At 41.8% G+C, this 12,155-nt stretch overlaps 4 protein-coding genes across 4 annotated transcripts; 2 read left to right on the top strand and 2 right to left on the bottom strand.

Annotated features, from left to right (window-relative positions):
- Positions 1 to 440: 440 nt before the first annotated feature.
- Positions 441 to 1,224, bottom strand: LOC114439917 (cytochrome P450 2K1-like). Its single transcript, XM_028412116.1, has 4 exons — positions 1,030 to 1,224; positions 794 to 956; positions 568 to 717; positions 441 to 502 (listed from the first exon to the last, which is right to left on the bottom strand). Exons 1-4 carry the CDS (start codon positions 1,222 to 1,224, stop codon positions 441 to 443), a joined length of 570 nt encoding a protein of 189 aa, XP_028267917.1.
- Positions 1,225 to 3,239: 2,015 nt separating this feature from the next.
- Positions 3,240 to 5,600, top strand: LOC114439916 (cytochrome P450 2K1-like). Its single transcript, XM_028412114.1, has 9 exons — positions 3,240 to 3,449; positions 3,531 to 3,693; positions 3,779 to 3,928; positions 4,090 to 4,250; positions 4,430 to 4,609; positions 4,675 to 4,816; positions 4,890 to 5,074; positions 5,167 to 5,308; positions 5,392 to 5,600. Exons 1-9 carry the CDS (start codon positions 3,240 to 3,242, stop codon positions 5,598 to 5,600), a joined length of 1,542 nt encoding a protein of 513 aa, XP_028267915.1.
- Positions 5,601 to 6,155: 555 nt separating this feature from the next.
- Positions 6,156 to 8,319, bottom strand: LOC114440502 (cytochrome P450 2K1-like). The gene is made up of 9 exons (XM_028412973.1): positions 8,125 to 8,319; positions 7,889 to 8,051; positions 7,663 to 7,812; positions 7,371 to 7,531; positions 7,119 to 7,298; positions 6,895 to 7,036; positions 6,636 to 6,820; positions 6,411 to 6,552; positions 6,156 to 6,343 (listed from the first exon to the last, which is right to left on the bottom strand). The coding sequence occupies exons 1-9, from the start codon at positions 8,317 to 8,319 to the stop codon at positions 6,156 to 6,158; spliced, it is 1,506 nt and encodes a 501-aa protein (XP_028268774.1).
- A 1,057-nt stretch (positions 8,320 to 9,376) lies between these two features.
- pacrg (PARK2 co-regulated) lies at positions 9,377 to 11,387 on the top strand. The gene is made up of 5 exons (XM_028412974.1): positions 9,377 to 9,540; positions 10,384 to 10,518; positions 10,608 to 10,779; positions 10,904 to 11,053; positions 11,250 to 11,387. The coding sequence occupies exons 1-5, from the start codon at positions 9,472 to 9,474 to the stop codon at positions 11,369 to 11,371; spliced, it is 648 nt and encodes a 215-aa protein (XP_028268775.1). The 5' UTR covers positions 9,377 to 9,471; the 3' UTR covers positions 11,372 to 11,387.
- Positions 11,388 to 12,155: the final 768 nt, after the last annotated feature.

Below are 12,155 nucleotides of genomic sequence, written 5' to 3'. Positions count from 1 at the left end.
AGTAGTTTATGTAAAAGTTGAAATTAAAGGGAAAATGCACGTAAATTATGCACCTAGATTTTGATGTTGTTGATGTTTTTAATCACACTTTTTAATCAAATATGCCCAAGTCATGTTTTCTTGTGTGAATCCTGGATGTTTAAGATACATAAAAGGTGAACCTAACATGATCTGTGATACAAATGTATGTAACAGGATGTGAAATGTAATAACAATAAATGATGTCATCAGGAGTGTATAACATAATATCTCATTTCATTTTCTTATATTTGTTCAAATAACAAGCTGATAACCACGGGAGTCTGAATACTTTGTCTTTATTCACACAGACACACACAATATACAAGCAAGCATGAGCAACACAGCCTGCTGTTCACTTAATGGCCACTAGGTGTAACCATCACATCATCTATAAACACAATAATCAACAGTCGTCCACTTTATTGCCGGCTGACAGCACACAGCTGCTGAGACAAAGGGGCGAGGGTGAAGCCCACAAATGCTGTTCAACAACATCCATTATGTTAAGTTACATCCACACCTGTGCTTTGGAGGACGTCATCTTACCGCCATGTGCTTCAAATTCCTTAATCAGGTAGTGACACTCCTCAATGATTTTATCTTCACTGATCTTTTTGCCCATTCCAAAATCTTTCAGTGTCGCCAAAGCAAAACGTCTCATTTCCTTCCATGTGTCTCCGTTGGTAAACAGGATGCCTGCAGACCAAAGATGTGAACTCTTCTTATTTTAAGGACAAACACAAAAGTACAGATTCAGCCAAACATGTTTTACCATTTCCTTTGGTGAAATCGTAGAAAATAGGAGTGACTTCTCTGTTTCCAAACTCGACGGCATGGTTAAGGAGAGCTTGTTTGACGGTCCTGTAACCAGCCAGGACAACCACCTTCTTTGGTCCAAAGTGCACCATGAACACTGATCCATATTTCTCTGACAGCTAAGGATAATTATACATGTAAATATGACACAGACAGAAATGTTTTGTTGAAGACAAACATCACTTTTCTTACATCAAAAAGGCTTTTGTCGAGTCTCTTGAGGTCCACCTGAAGCAGGTTACCAAGCAGAGGAAGAGGTCTGGGTCCTGGAGGCCCCCTCTTCTCCTGAGACCCAAAGACAGAGTACAGATGGTGGAAAACCAGCAGAGTGATAATGATACCCAACAGGGAGGCTGTAGTGGAGAACTGAAGACAGTCTTCAAACATGATGCTACAGTCCTGCGATGGCAACGCTATGCAGAAATGAAAGTGTGTAAATGTGTTTCACAGAGGTCTACGGAGCTGTCTAAGGACTGGTCATCCATAGGAGCCTCTAAATGTGCACGTTATGTGACATGCTACTAAAACCACTCGTTTTAAAGACTGGGGATCATAAATGAATGAATGCACGTATAGAACATGACTACAAAATGCATGATACTTGGAGAGCAGCACAGCTGCTAGTGAACAACAGAAACCGTCCTTACTCAAGTCCTCAGAGTAGATTCAGTTCTTTTCTAGTACATGTAGTACGTCCCCCATTTTGATTCCAGGTGTCAAACCAGTGGATATCGGATAACTAGTCTCTGTAGAAGGAAATCCTGAACTATTGTGTGACACACGAGAATGTTTTTTAAGTTGTGTTGCATTTAGAGGAGACCAAACTGCACAGAATGGGGAACTGGACCTAGAACAGCAAGACCTTTGAGATGTTTTTGTATATTTTGTATATTTTTTTTGCAGCTATGCATTTCACATGGTGTGTTTGTGTGTCTGTGTGTGTAACAGAGAGAAAGAGGTACTGGGAACATGGCAGCATGATTGAATTTACACAGACACCACTGCTGTGATATACCTTAAAAGTTAAAACCAAGAGATTGTTACTGTGCAGTGCACAAACTTCACTCACTTTATCTTTGTTTGAAGTTCAGGAAATGCAGTTAAAGGCCCAACATTTATGGACACAGTCCTCTGTTTGTAGACAGATGTCCTGATTTGAGGAAGAATGATCAGTTTTTGTTTTTTCTAAAAGTCAAACTTTTGACCTCTGAATGTCAGAATAATGACTTTAGATGTTGTACCTCAAGGACCTCCTCAAACCTCAAAGACAAAGGACACTCCTTTGAGGACGACAATGTTCACATTTTAGACAGGGAGGAAAGGTGGTATGAAAGAGGAGTCAAGGAAGCCATCTATGTTAAGCTGGAAAAACCTTCCCTTAACAGAGGTGGTGGCCTCAGACATCATCTTTCTACCACATACGATGCAGTGATTCCATCCATTCCCAGGAAGTTTGCACATACTCACAGTAAGAACAAAGGGCTGTCAACCAGTCCCCCTCCGGCAGTTTCATAGTCGTTAGCCAGTCGTTAGACACACCGGGCCCAGTCAGCCAGAACATCACAGGTAAGTATGGAAACATTTAGTGCTATTGTTTTTTAAGTTTTACCCAGACCCCCCCACTGAGGTCTGTAAACACATATAAACCATGTTTCCCCACCAAACAGTTAGAACTGATGAAGCTGCTTGGATGAGCAGCGAAACGTCTTCAAGAAAACTCTACAAGTCCAGACGCCTTGCTTCAATCTTCTCTACCCTTGACTTATGGTATGTGAGCTATAGCTTCCCACTGAGGTGAATTTATGGCCTGACTGGCTGGAGTTGTTAAAGGGTTAATGTTTGTTTTATACATCCGCTCTAGGCCAGCAAGTGTGTTTAAATCTTGGTGTTGTATTATAGTTTCATGTTATGTGCAGTCTGTTTTCCTGAGTAGAATTTATTTTTTTTTGGTCAGTCACAGAACAAGTCAAATCATTTATTTATCTGTGATTGAAGCATTTAAACACCACAACAAAGCTGCCTGGCTGTAAGAGTCCAAAAGTCCAAAAGGTCAAACCTGAATACCTCTTTAGGTTACTGGTGTAGATAACTTTAAAGTAAACACAATGTGTAGCATCCAATGTATTCGCAGCAGAGCGCTCAGTCCTGACGTATAACACAACAACAACCAGTGTTTTCCATTTCAAACAGCAACTGGTTGAAATCTGATTAGCCCCTAATACCCTGGTCAAACTAGTCTTGTAGCCTCCTCGTGTGAAGCTCCTATGAGATGTGTCTCTGTGCGTGTTAACAGCCCTAAGGGGCGGGGTCATGGTATTCCATTGTGGAGTTAAGAGCAGCATAAACAGCCCAGTGAGAGGCCAGTGGGTGTAGAAGCCATTTACCCTTTAACAGCAGAGCAAATGGGTCTTTTGGAGGATTGTATCTTCTTTTTCTGCTCCAGTCCCACCACTGTTTTGGGCGTCGTTGTTCTGCTGCTTGTACTTTATCTGGTCTCTGCTAGTTTCACCTTTGGGAAGGTGGGGATTGAACCTCCAGGGCCGAGGCGCCTGCCCATCCTTGGAAACCTGTTGCAGCTTGATCTCAAGAGACCCTACAGAACGCTGTGTGAGGTGAGTTAGCCATGCTCGCTCAAAACAAGACTCTTTGTTGAACATCAGTTCATTTGTTGTAAATGTATCAATTGTCTCCAGCTTTCAAAGATATATGGATCCGTTTTTACGGTTTACTTTGGAACCAGTAAAGTGGTTGTCCTGGCTGGATACAAGACAGTCAAAGAGGCTCTGGTCAACAATGCAGATGTGTTTGGGGACAGAGACATCACCCCGATATTTCAAGACACAAATCGAGGACATGGTAGGATCTTCCTTTACCAAGCAACTTTTTTGCAGCGTAGTTTGTTGGTTAGAATCTCTAATGAGCATTATGTCTCATGGATTAGGAATTCTGTTTGCAAACGGAGAGTCGTGGAAGGAGATGAGACGTTTCGCCCTCAGCACTCTCAGAGACTTTGGGATGGGCAAAAGAGTTGCAGAGGATAAAATCCTCGAGGAGTGTGGTCATCTGATCCAAATGTTTGAAAAGCACGAAGGTATGACGTTTGATGTTAACGCTGACATGGTGATCTACACAGAAATAATATTATCTCTTCACAATAGAAGATGATGTGTGTTCTGGCCTACTGATACCAACTAGAAAGCCCTATTGGACATAATTATACCACTGATAATGGCCACTCATTGGGTTTTACAGGGAAACCATTCGATACAACACGTCCTTTGAATTACGCCACATCAAATATCATCTCCTCCATCGTGTATGGAAGCAGATTTGAATATGACGACCCTCGATTCAAAAACTTGGTGAGTCGAGCCAACGAGACCATACGGATTGTAGGCTCTCCGGCGATCCAGGTGAGCTGACATTGCAACATGTTTGAAAATGATTGACACAAAGGGTCATTTAAGTGATCATGATGTTTGACTGCGTAAGGTTAATGTTAGACAGTAGTAAAATGTGTTTTTCCACCTTGACAGTCCTTTTAAATAGACCCTCTGTGGGTTAAATTAATTTAGTTTTTGTCCTTTCACAGCTCTACAACATGTTTCCCAGGCTCGTCCACTGGATTAAAAACCGTCAGGTGATATTGAAGAATGTTGAGATGACTGTCAGAGATGTGACAGATTTAATCAAGCATCTGAAAGAGACACTGAACCCTCATACATGCAGAGGGCTGGTGGACTGTTTTTTGATTCGGAAGCAGAAAGAAGAGGTAAGATGACACATTTCTAATCGTCTTTTATGTCATAATAAAACTGTGAGTGCTCCTTCTTCTAGGACTCTTGTGTTAAGGACACTCACTACCATGAGCAGAACTTGCTGTTCACAGTGACCAACCTGTTTTCTGCTGGTACTGATACCACAGCAACCACACTGAGATGGGGCTTACTGCTAATGGCTAAATATCCACATATACAAGGTGAGGAGTCAGAGATGAGGCCGGAGTGAGTCTTGACACCTTTAGGTTAATCTCATTGGTTTTCTCTCTGCAGATCGTGTCCAGGAAGAGCTGAGAACAGTGATAGGAAGCCGTCAGGTGCGGGTAGATGACCGGAAAAGCCTGCCATACACTGATGCTGTCATCCATGAGGTACAGAGACTGGCTAACATCGTCCCAATGGCCATTCCTCACAAAACCAGCCGAGACATCGTCTTCCAGGGACACTTCATCAAAGAGGTGAGAAGCTCTCAAGGTGTTGTTTCCACAAAACATTATGTTTCTGGACATACGGACTTCTCTGCATGTCCTGTTCTCTTCTGTCCCCGCAGGGAACCACTGTGTTTCCCCTCCTCACCTCTGTCCTGTTTGATGAGAGCGAATGGGAGAGCCCACACACTTTTAACCCTTCTCACTTCCTGGATAAGGAGGGGAAATTTATCAAAAGAGATGCTTTCATGCCCTTTTCTGCAGGTGTGACATCTTCATAGATCCTTAATAATGTACACCTACACAAGTGTGATTGGATTTCAAAGTGAAACTCTTTGTTCTTACAGGTCGCAGGTTGTGTCTCGGAGAGAGTCTCGCAAAGATGGAGCTCTTCCTCTTCTTCACCTCCATCCTTCAGCGCTTTCGTTTCACTCCTCCGCCTGGAGTCTCAGAGGAGGACCTGGATCTGACACCAGCTGTGGGCTTTACCCTCCCTCCTTCTCCTCATAAGCTGTGTGCCTGTGTGCTGTCCATCAACAATGAAGAAGAGAGCTGATGTGTGATGATGATGATGGCATTGGGGTGTTATGTACTAATGATGCCAGTAGATGTCCCCATTTCAACACAGATATCAGAGTTCAGATCAGACAGGAGGAGACTGCTTCAGATTTTTGGACAGTAGTTTATGTAAAAATTGAAATTAAAGGGAAAATGCACGTAAATTATGCACCTAGATTTTGATGTTGTTGATGTTTTTAATCACACTTTTTAATCAAAGAAACCAAAGTCATGTTTTCTTGTGTGAATCCTGGATGTTTAAGATACATAAAAAGTGAACCTAACATGATCTGTGATACAAATGTATGTAACAGGATGTGAATTTTAATAACAATAAATGATGTCATCAGGAGTGTATAACACAATATCTCATTTCATTTTCTTATATTTGTTCAAATAACAAGCTGATAACCACGGGAGTCTGAATAGTTCGTCTTTATTCACACAGACAAACACAATACAAGCATGAGCAACACAGCCTGCTGTTCACTTAATGGCCACTAGGTGTAACCATCACATCATCTATGAACACAATAATCAACAGTCGTCCTCTTTATTGCCGGCTGACAGCACACAGCTGCTGAGACAAAGGGGCGAGGGTGAAGCCCACAACTGGCGTCAGATCCAGGTCCTCCTCTGAAACTCCAGGTGGAGGAGTGAAACGAAAACTCTGAAGGAGGGAGGTGAAGAAGAGGAAGAGCTCCATTCTAGCCAGACTTTCTCCAAGACACGCCCTCCGACCTGCAGGAAGGAAGAAGAGGTGAATGTGTGTACAAGTATGGAACCTGTGCCGTGTTTAAAAACAAACCTGCAGAAAAGGGCATGAAGGCCTCTCTCCTGATAAATTTCCCCTCCTTATCCAGGAAGTGTGAAGGATTGAACGTGTGCGGGTTTTCCCATTGACTCTCATCATACAGGACTGAAGTAAGAAGAGGAAACACAGTAGTTCCCTGAAAGGCAACCACAGCGAAAACACAATTGTCAGAGACGCCATCCAACAACATCCACACCTGTGCTGATGAGAGAGGCAGACCTCTTTGATGAAGTGACCCTGAAAGGTGACGTCTCGGCTCGTTCGGTGAGGGATGGCCATGGGGACGATGTTGGCGAGCCTATGTGACTCATGGATGACAGCATCAGTGTACGGCAGGTTCTTCCTGTCTTCTACACGAACATGACGACTTCCAACCACCCTGCTCAGCTCTTCCTGAACCTGGTCTGGATGCACAGAGCATGATAGCTTCAAGTGAGCGCAGTTAGACCGGGACTAGTCTGTGGGAGTGTTTCAGCACCTTGAATATGAGGGTACTTGGCCATGTAGAGCAGACACCACTGAAGTGTGTTCCCTGTTGTGTCGGTTCCAGCAGCGAACAAATTCACCACAGTGTACAGCAGGTTGTCGTCGTGATAGTGTGGATTCTGGGTCTGAGACTCCTTTTGTGACACACAAAAAAGACAGTTATTGACTGGACATTATCAGTCTGAGGGAGTGGCTAGAGGGAATGAAATACCTCACCTCCAGATTTTTCTTATGAATAAGAAACGCATCAACAAAACATCTGCACATGTCAGGGTTCAAAGACTCCTTCAGCTCTGCTATTATCTTCCTGGTGACTGTCTTGTTGGCCTCCACGTTCTTCATCAAATCCCTCCAGTTTTTAAGACACGGGCCCAGCCAAGGAAATAGGTTGTATATCTGTAAAGAACGACACATAATTAACAAATTGGCAGCAGGTTATGCTTAGCAGTGTCAATCATTTAGTTTTACCAGGAGGGAAGCAGACCCTGTCAGACGGATGGACTCATTGTCTCTTTCCACCATAGCACAGAAGACAGGGTCACTGTACTCGAACCGTTTTCCAAACATAATAGCCGATATGATGTTTGAGGCGGCAAAATGAATCACCTGGTGGTTGTAGAAGGGTTTACCTGGGAGGAAGAAACACTGTGAATAATACATATTTATATATTGTGAAAGTTAATGCCTTACAGCCATGGCTTCAGGCTTCGGATCCAGCTTGTGCTGCTTCTTAACACTGCTTTGGAGGATGTCATCTTACCTCCATGTGCTTCAAATTCCTTAATCAGGTAGTGACACTCCTCAATGATTTTATCTTCACTGATCTTCTTGCCCATTCCAAAATCTTTTAGTGTCGCCAAAGCAAAACGTCTCATTTCCTTCCATGTGTCTCCGTTGGTAAACAGGATGCCTGCAGACCAAAGAGGTGAACTCTTCTTATTTTAAGGACAAACACAAAAGTACAGATTCAGCCAAACATGTTTTACCATTTCCTTTGGTGAAATCGTAGAAAATAGGAGTGACTTCTCTGTTTCCAAACTCGACAGCATGGTTAACGAGAGCCTGTTTGACGGTCCTGTAACCAGCCAGGACAACCACCTTCTTTGGTCCAAAGTGCACCGTGAACACTGATCCATATTTCTCTGACAGCTAAGGATAATTATACATGTAAATATGACACAGACAGAAATGTTCTGTTGAAGACAAACATCACTTTTCTTACATCAAAAAGACTTTTGTCGAGTCTCTTGAGGTCCACCTGAAGCAGGTTACCAAGCAGAGGAAGAGGTCTGGGTCCTGGAGGCCCCCTCTTCTCCTGAGACCCAAAGACAGAGTACAGATGGTGGAAAACCAGCAGAGTGATAATGATACCCAACAGGGAGGCTGTAGTGGAGAACTGAAGACAGTCTTCAAACATGATACTACAGTCCCGGCACCACTATGCAGAAGTGTGTAAATGTGTTTCACAGAGGTCTTTATCTTCCAGGACAAAGTAAACCCAACCAGAGTTTCTGGTTTTGTCCTGTTGCCTCAGATGCACCTGTGTGGGAGGTGCTATATAGTCCCTCCTTCTTTCAGAACTGCACTGAGACTTTTGTTTAATATAAAGTACACAATATATAAATTATTGTGTGTATATATATATATATATATATATATATATATACAGTGTATATATATATATATATATATATACACTGTATATATATATATATATATATATATATATATATATACAGTGTATATATATATATATAACAACCCCCAGTCTCTGACATTAAAGTGTTTATTTTAGGCACTTTTTCATTCAGTGGTTCAAAGTTTGTTGCTGGGAAGAAATGTAAATAATATGTAAATGTCATAGATCAGGCTGCTTGTTTGTAGACAGTTTCAAAAAAAAGAAAAAGAAAAAGAAAGCATTCGAAAATATTTCTAACATTTCAGATAAAGGGAAAAAAAAATAAAAACTCGTTTAAAGGTCACTGAGTCCTGTGTTGGCACTAGAAATGCTGCCAGGTGTGAGCCTGGATTAAGCTACCACTCACACGTTTTACCACCTCATTAAGTGAAATTTAATCTCTAGACAGAGATTGAATCTGGGTCAGAGTGTTATTTTGTTTTCTATATTTTCATACCTGTAAGATTACTATTGTATACAGAATATATCATGCATTATTAGAAAAAGTGTGTTAATCACTGGTTCAGTGAGTGTGTTGAGGTTGTGCTACTGTGTGGTATTTGACAGATACACACTGCATCATTGCTGATACAGATTCTCTGTATTCTCATATATAATCTGTATTTTATGTATTTCTAATAACACAAAGCATAATTATTAAGCTGTATATATTGCTATGTGTGTATTTTCATCTCGGAGGATCCACCACATCACTTTGTGATCCACATACTTTCAGCAGGAGTAACTATGGTAACAGCAGCGTGTACGAAGTTGCTTGGCAACCCTTGGAAAAAAAAAGACAACAAACACGGGCAGCGTTTTGAGCAGTAGCTTTTTTTGAAGGGAGCGATAAATAAATAAATAATAATAATAACAACAACACGGAAAAAGATGTTGAAGAGGAGCAATGAGCTACAAGCGGAAGGTTTTTCCACCAAGGCGCTGTTAAAGAACGCCGTGGTGAGTGCAGTTATAGTCCACTTGTTAGCTTTAGCAGTTTAGCATTTACTTAGACTGACTACCGATGAAAGAGAGGGCGATTTATTCACATAATCCTTTCTCATCTCTTACAATAGCAAACATTTGGTGTTTGGGATTTTAAAATTTACGGATAATCACATAAGAGTCCACTCTCCTGGCTAAATTAGCATATAGCCCACTGTTGTTGACATATTCATCTGTTAAAAAAACATAAACTGTGTTTCATACCCAGTCTTCTGCTTTTGTATTATTAACACATATATAACGTGAAGTGTTTTGTTTACTTCCGTATGTGATGACGGCGACATCCCAAAGTGGCATTCGGCATGCCTCGGTTGCTGAAGTGGTGCCGATCTCCCAGCACCTTGTCTGGCTGTTTTTAAGCAGCATGCCATTTTGTTGGAGGACGTTTTGGTGGCGTTTAGTGCCCGTTTTGGACTTTATCGCTTAGACAGTCTGCTCTATATGTTCCACTCATATGGCGTTTGTACCGATGTGTCAGCGCTCGGCCCTGTTGCAGGCAATGGTAAACTAATCTGAAACTTTTTTCAGATATGTGTTTGATGTTGGATTTAAGTCAGTCACTGCTTATGTTTAGTTGGTGTAAAAGTACACAAAGGAGTCAGTTTTATAAATAGTCTCTTCCTACATTTGCACACGTGTTTACACACAAACACACAAAACAAATGTCTAAAAATATTTTCTATGCATGAAATGTGACTATAAACGTGATAAATGATGGCTGCACATCTGTCACATTGTGTGTCTTTGCACTACTGGTCATTTAATGGTTCCCTCTTTCTCCTCTCTGCCTGCCTATAGGTGGTAGGTCCCTCATCTGCTAAGGTCTTTGAAGAACGCCCCATCCAAGAAACCAAGTTCCGCCAGATGTATGAGCACGGGCAACTACCATGTGCCTTAGACTACAATCAAAGTAGCAAACGTGTAGTATGGAAGGTAGGTGCTGTCGCAGTCATCACCTCCACTCTGTTACACATTTCTGAAACAATGTATTAGTTAGCTGTAATGTTTATTTCTGTCCTCAGGTGGACATGGACACAATCGACTACCACCACTACCTACCCCTGTTCTTTGATGGTTTGTCGGAGACTTCTCACCCCTTTCACTTCTTTGCCTGCCAGGGAAGTCTTGACCTGCTGGACCATGGTGGTCCCAGAATCACTCCTGTTATCCCTAAACTCATTATACCCATCAGGAGTAAGTCTGAGAAGGTGTTTTGTTATTGTCGTCATTTTATCCTGACTGTGCTCCATGATGAGAAAAGTGCGGTCAACCTGTGGAAATATATCCCATGATTCACGGTGGATATCTGTCCCTGCAGATGCGCTGAACACAAAGAACTATCTTGTGATGTGCAGCACCATGAAAGTCCTGCAGCACCTGGTGACATCTGGGGACAAGGCGGGCGAGGCCCTGGTTCCATACTTCAGACAGATCTTGCCTATTTTTAACCTCTTCAAGAACCAGAAAAGTGAGTTCCGTCTCTTCATAGAGAGGTGGTGTGACGTTCCTGCAGAACAAGCAGGGTTAACACTGCTAAGATTGAGGGTATAAAACAAAAAAACTTTCCTTAAAACGTCAGTTAAAGGCCTCATCTCTGATGACCCAGACTGTGTTAAGCTTACTGTTTTCTTTTTCTTCTAATATGCATCTTCCCTGGTTCACAGGAGCCAACATCGGAAATCTTATTGAAGAGACTCTGCGCACGTTTGAGCGCTTCGGAGGACCTGATGCCTTTATAAACATCAAGTACATGATACCCACCTATGAGTCATGCATGAAGAACTGAGAATAAATCACCTTAATTTCACCCATTGCCTTAAAACGCTTCTTAAATACACCAGTATGTTTGAAATGGTCTCCATGTATTGTTTTTGTTTTCTTCCAGTGGTAGCTGTAAATCAACCAGTTCACTTCTCACAGTAAATGAACATACAGGTAATTGGTTTTGGCAGTAAGGTCACAGCATCAAAGGTATGAATGGGTAACACATATATGGTATGTTTCAGCCTCCTCAGGAAAGGCATTCTTGTGTATATAGTGTATTGTCCTGACTGATTAAAGACTACATCTTTCTTCCATTCTCTGCAGGTGAGTCTAAGTTTGTTGATTTTTCAGTAAGAAATCTGAATCTGTCGACTTGAGATTGTGGGATTTCATTATGTCACAGGCTCAGGGGCTCTGCATAGGTGAGAGTCTGGCCAAAATGGACATTTTTCTCATCCTCACTGCCCTCCTACAGCACCTTCGATTCACTTCTACAGTACGATCTACTGTAACCTTTCACTGAGAAATACAACAATTATCAGATGAAATTTATACACAATCAATTAAACAGCAAGCTGTAACTTGGCTGCAACAATTACACCAATCAGAACTGGATATGAGTTCACTGCTTTTTAAAAGGTTGAACAGCTTTGACACTCATTGCTCACATTTATTGATCTAAAGCTAAAAACAATGAACACAACTCAAAATATATGTTTTATGATGGAAACTAGCTGCGGCAGATTACCGGCTTCTCACAGATGGCAGCATGCTTTTTGATCATAACCATCTCTGTTTTTATTTTT

The sequence above is a fragment of the Parambassis ranga genome, chromosome 8, assembly GCF_900634625.1.
Source record: "Parambassis ranga chromosome 8, fParRan2.1, whole genome shotgun sequence".
NCBI classification, from domain to species: Eukaryota; Metazoa; Chordata; class Actinopteri; family Ambassidae; genus Parambassis; species Parambassis ranga.
The sequence above is the reverse complement of the archived record's forward strand: the minus strand, read 5'-3'. Positions and strand labels throughout refer to the sequence as shown.